Below are 5,132 nucleotides of genomic sequence, written 5' to 3' on the forward strand. Positions count from 1 at the left end.
TTATAATTTTTTTAATAGTATTATATTATTTATCTATTATTTTATGCGCTTTTAACCCATTAAAATATTTCTAGCTCCCGCCCAAAATCCTCTGGGTCCCACTCTAGTCCAAGGCAAACGTTGACTCCAAGTCTAAAGGTTAAAAGGATCAATGGGGGCTATAGTATAAAATATAAACCAATCATATACTGTTAACGACTTTTCAAAGTGTCTCTCTCATGAAAATGGAAAATGGAAACCAAATCCAACCACAAACTTTTATTTGGTTCAGTCAATCATTCTATAAAGCTGGTCCAAACGTGTGACGATGATGAAGAATATAATGTTTGTCTTTAATTATTTTCTTTTAATGTTTTATTTTATTTTAATGGGACGATTTTGACATTCATATTAATGATAAATCCGTGTATGATTATTGCATGGAAAAATATATACCCAATATATTTTCAGCAAGCCTAGACCAGAAATCTAGAACGTTGACTCCGAAGTCTTTACATAACCAATTCATCAGCTATTTGGCTTCTTCGACTCTACACTCGGTGATAAATATTTGGTGGGTCTTCTGTTGATACGCGTAAATTTTTTATTTTTCTAAAACCCATACAGTTTAACCCAAGTGGGGGAACATATAATAAAGGACAAAATGCACTTTGCCCTCTATAAATTTCTGTTTTTCGCACTTTCCCACCTAAAAATAAAAAAAATGGATATTCTCCCTTCGAAATATTATATGGATTGCCATTTGCCCCATAAGTCAATTTTTGGAGGGCATTGTGCAAAAAATTAAAGGGGCAATGTGCAAATTGATAGGAATTTTGCTAATGGAGCAAGATGCAACAAGAATAATATTTTGAGGGGAGACATTCACTTTTAAAAAAATTGAGAGGGTAAAATCCGATTGAGAGGGTAAAATCCGAAAATTAGAAATTTACAGTGGGTAATTCACAATTTGCCCTATAATAAATAATTAATTATAACACGTGTCACGGTGTCAGATGACCCACCCCATATTTATCACGAGTGTATGGTCGAAATAACCACTATTACTAAACCAACCAATAACTAATTTTCCGGTGAAACGAGTGTTCTAAGTTTTCTCCCTCCTAAAAAATGAAGCACACACTCTCAGCACACTTGTTTTTTCACGCAATATTCCTTTTATCAATCTATTTCCTCCCTGGTTTCTTCTGTCAGACAATCCAATCTAAATGTGGGGAGGACCCATTCAACTGCGGCAGCATCACGTACATAACCTACCCCTTCTGGGGCGGCAACCGTCCGGCGGCGTGCGGCCGTCCTGGGTTCGAGCTCATCTGCCGAGGCGGCGATGTACCTATGCTGAAAATCTCGCCTTCATTATCCTACCGTGTGGAGGAAATCGATTTCACTGCCAACACTCTCAGGGTTGCGAGAGAAGACCTGTGGAACACCACTTGCCCGGAAATCCTCCAGAACACAACCATAGATATCGTCGGCCGCCGCTTCGAGTACTCGCCGGAGTCGAAAGACGAGAACGTCACTCTCTATTTCGACTGCGATCATGACGCTGTTTCCGGTTACTGGAATAGTTTCGTCTGCAGAGACGGCCGCGTTGGTGTCTTCGTGGTGGCGGCGCAGCCGCCGTCGTCCGCGGCGGAACCACCGCCGGCGTGTAAGAAGAATATTTATGTTCCGGTGAGCCAAGCGGCGGCTCGGTCGTTGCGGAATCTCACGATCGCGTCGTCCGTAAGTGTTCTGCAGAAGGCTCTTACGTCTGGGTTTTCCATCCGGTGGTCGGTGGATGTAAACCAGTTCAAGTACCCCTATTGCAACGGTGATGTTTACCGTAATTGTGGCCGCCCCTGCACTCTTCTGAACCATTGCAACCGCGGCGGCGGCGGGGATGAAGATGTCTTTCAAGTAGGCAAAGGTATTCTTGAACTACATGTAGAATAATATAGACACACACATAATAAATTACGGTCACCACCCCTGATGTAAGTTGAAATTACGAGAAAACCTTTTTATGTTTGGGTAACTACAACCACATCTCAATTATCAATTATGAATCTTTTTATGGTGTCAAATATAGTGTTAAATTCAATATAATCTTCTAAATCCCATGAAATGTTCTCTAGTTCGTACTGTTTTGTACACCACAAACTGATATTTACTAGCCAAGAGACATATCTTATGATCATCTTGTTTTAAAACGTAGAGCTTGAATAGGGTAAAACGAGTACAAATTGGAGAATATTCCACATAATTTAGAAGATTCCACTGAATTTGACACGACAAGGATAAACGTGTAAGAAGATTCATAGTTGAGGGTCTGGTTGTAATTATCCAAACATGAATTTTTTTTCGTAATTTAACCTAATTACTTAGGGGTCGCCTTATTTACCCTATATACATATATATATATATATATAAACAATTTATGCCCTAGTTACACGTTTAACCGCTAATTGATGACGGTCACAGTAACAGTGGGACTCCAATGGCAATTATTTTATTGGTCGTGATAAACGAGAGACTAAAAGGCTGTTTGGCTAAGTTTTAGAGTTTATAAATTTTTTCAAAGTATTTGGTAAATTTAAAAAAAAAAATCATAATTTTTTTTAGAATAAGATGCTGTAGAACAAATAAGATTAAAAAAAAAATACATCTACCCCACATTTTTATTTAAGATCTTTTAATGAGTAAAAATAGGAAATAAACTCATTATCCAAACAATCTAAAAATTAATCCTAAAAATAAGATGTAACAGCTTATCAACTCTTCAAACATCTTATCAGATGTAAGAGCTTATCAATTATTTAAAATAAATTTAGCCAAACACCCTAAAAGTGAAAATGGGGTCAACTTTAGAGGACCAAAAGTGCAATTATCTCGAACATGAACACATGAAACATCATTTTCAAAATAGAAAAAAAAGGAAAATAGAATATAGAAGATAGAATAGGTGTGTAAAATATTAAAATTACAAGATATAATTATAAATTATATTTTATTATTATATGTATATACACGGTCAGAAATATTTCCCCACTAAACTATATGTCGATTTGCATAGGAACAATTCTTCTTTTACATGTCTTTTCCTGAACTCATTTATTTGTTGCGTCTAGATATTTCATTTCGAAATATAGTAGGAACCATGATTATGATGGGTAAAAATGTCTATATGGTTTTTAAGGGTAAACTGCAACCAATTGCCTTAAAAAAGAAAGAAACTGCAACTAATTGCCTAGTTCAAGTAGATTTGATTATCAAATCATATATGTAAAGAATTATAGATCAACCAAGAAAAATATTTGGAGATTTGCTATTAAATCACATGTCTAGTTTCTTAAATGTCACAACAATGGTCCAACAAGATATATAGCGGACATGTGTTCGTAAACGCATGACACGGAAATGCGTTTAAGGCGTGTGTAACATTAAGAAGTAATCTCCAAAGTTGTTCAATATGTACCATATATGTTTTGTAAGTTGCACTCATTAACTTAGTTTTTTTTTTTGACAAGGTCCGCCTTCTAGTATAGCACCGACTCCTCAACGTTACTCTGCAAATGACGGTATATATACACACCTATCCTCTCAATCCCTTTTTCTTTCTTCTTAAGGTTCCGTAAGTTGGAACTATTTTGTCGAATTGTTAAGGTTTACATGATTTTATCCCATGATCAGATACATGGAGAAAACGTATTACAAAGATTGTCGTCCTAGGTAAGGATATTGTTCTACCCTAGCATGCATTATGTTCTATTTTATTACTTCTCTCTATTGTTCGGATCATGTATCTCCTACGTGTAGTGGTGGTGGCACTCTGTATAACTACTGTGATTACAGTGTCCGTTGTCATATGTTCCTGTGTCAGAAGACGACGTTTGTCAACTGGCCCTAACCAGAAATCTAACCAAGATGTTGAAAGTATTCTAGTTCAGCATGGATCACTGTCTCGAAAGAGATACAAGTATTCGGAAATCAAGAAAATAACAAAATCATTTAATGAGAAACTTGGTCAAGGAGGATACGGTAGTGTCTACAAAGGTGTGCTACCCGATGGATCTCTCGTTGCTGTCAAGGTTTTGATCGAGACAAATAGCAATGGAGAAGAGTTCATCAATGAAGTTGCTAGTATTAGTAGAACCTCCCATGTCAATATTGTCAATCTCTTGGGATTTTGCTTCGATAGAAACAAGAGGGCTTTAGTATACCAATTTATGCCCAATAAATCCTTAGACAAGTTCATCGGCGATAAAGATTGTCCTCTGGATATAGATACATTGTACGACATTGCGGTTGGAGTTGCCAAAGGTTTGGAATATCTGCACATGGGATGCAATACAAGGATTGTTCATTTCGACATTAAGCCTCAGAACATTCTTTTGGACGAGGAATTCTGTCCAAAAATATCGGATTTTGGGCTTGCTAAACTATGCAAGAAGAAGCAGAGTATATTGTCGGTGCTTGGGACACGAGGCACTATTGGGTATATTGCTCCTGAAATATTTTCGAGAAATTTCGGAGGAGTTTCTCATAAATCTGACGTCTATAGCTATGGAATGATGGTTCTTGAAATGGCCGGAGCGAGAAAATTTGTCGGAAACGAGGCAATTCAATCTAGTGAGAATTATTTTCCTGATGAAATCTACGAGCATGTAGTTGATGCCACCGAGAAAGCAAACGATTTAATAGTGATTGATGATGACGAAGAAACTACAAGGAAAATGTTTTTGGTCGGATTTTGGTGCATTCAGACAACTCCATCGGATAGGCCATCAATGTCAAAGGTTGTTGAAATGTTAGAAGGAAGTATTGAATCCATACAAGTTCCTCCGAAGCCAGTATTGTGTACTCCTACTCTTGGGAAGAAAGAAATTTCTTCATTTTCAGTATATGTGGAGACAGAAAATTCAGATGAAGATTAAGCACTGATCTGGAATCACATATAATCATATCATAAATATCTAGTATGATGCATGATATGTAATTTCCTCGAATGTTACAACGATACACTTTCGTAAATAGTCTCCATCCTTTCCTCTAATTTTGCAACCTAGAAAGGGGTTTCTCTAATTTTCCTTAGAAGGATGTATAAAGATTGTCTTACACTTTATTCAAGGTTTTACGACAAATGTTTATGA

The 5,132-nt window shown here is 36.7% G+C and overlaps 1 protein-coding gene across 1 annotated transcript; it reads left to right on the plus strand.

Annotated features, from left to right (window-relative positions):
• The first annotated feature begins 1,038 nt into the window (after positions 1-1,038).
• LOC105961284 (LEAF RUST 10 DISEASE-RESISTANCE LOCUS RECEPTOR-LIKE PROTEIN KINASE-like 2.4) lies at positions 1,039-5,132 on the plus strand. The gene is made up of 4 exons (XM_012985520.2): positions 1,039-1,909; positions 3,510-3,560; positions 3,673-3,711; positions 3,799-5,132. Exons 1-4 carry the CDS (start codon positions 1,111-1,113, stop codon positions 4,914-4,916), a joined length of 2,007 nt encoding a protein of 668 aa, XP_012840974.2. The 5' UTR covers positions 1,039-1,110; the 3' UTR covers positions 4,917-5,132.

The sequence above is a fragment of the Erythranthe guttata genome, chromosome 12 (genome assembly GCF_056151865.1).
Source record: "Erythranthe guttata isolate IM_541 chromosome 12, IM_541, whole genome shotgun sequence".
Classification (NCBI taxonomy): Eukaryota; Viridiplantae; Streptophyta; class Magnoliopsida; order Lamiales; family Phrymaceae; genus Erythranthe; species Erythranthe guttata.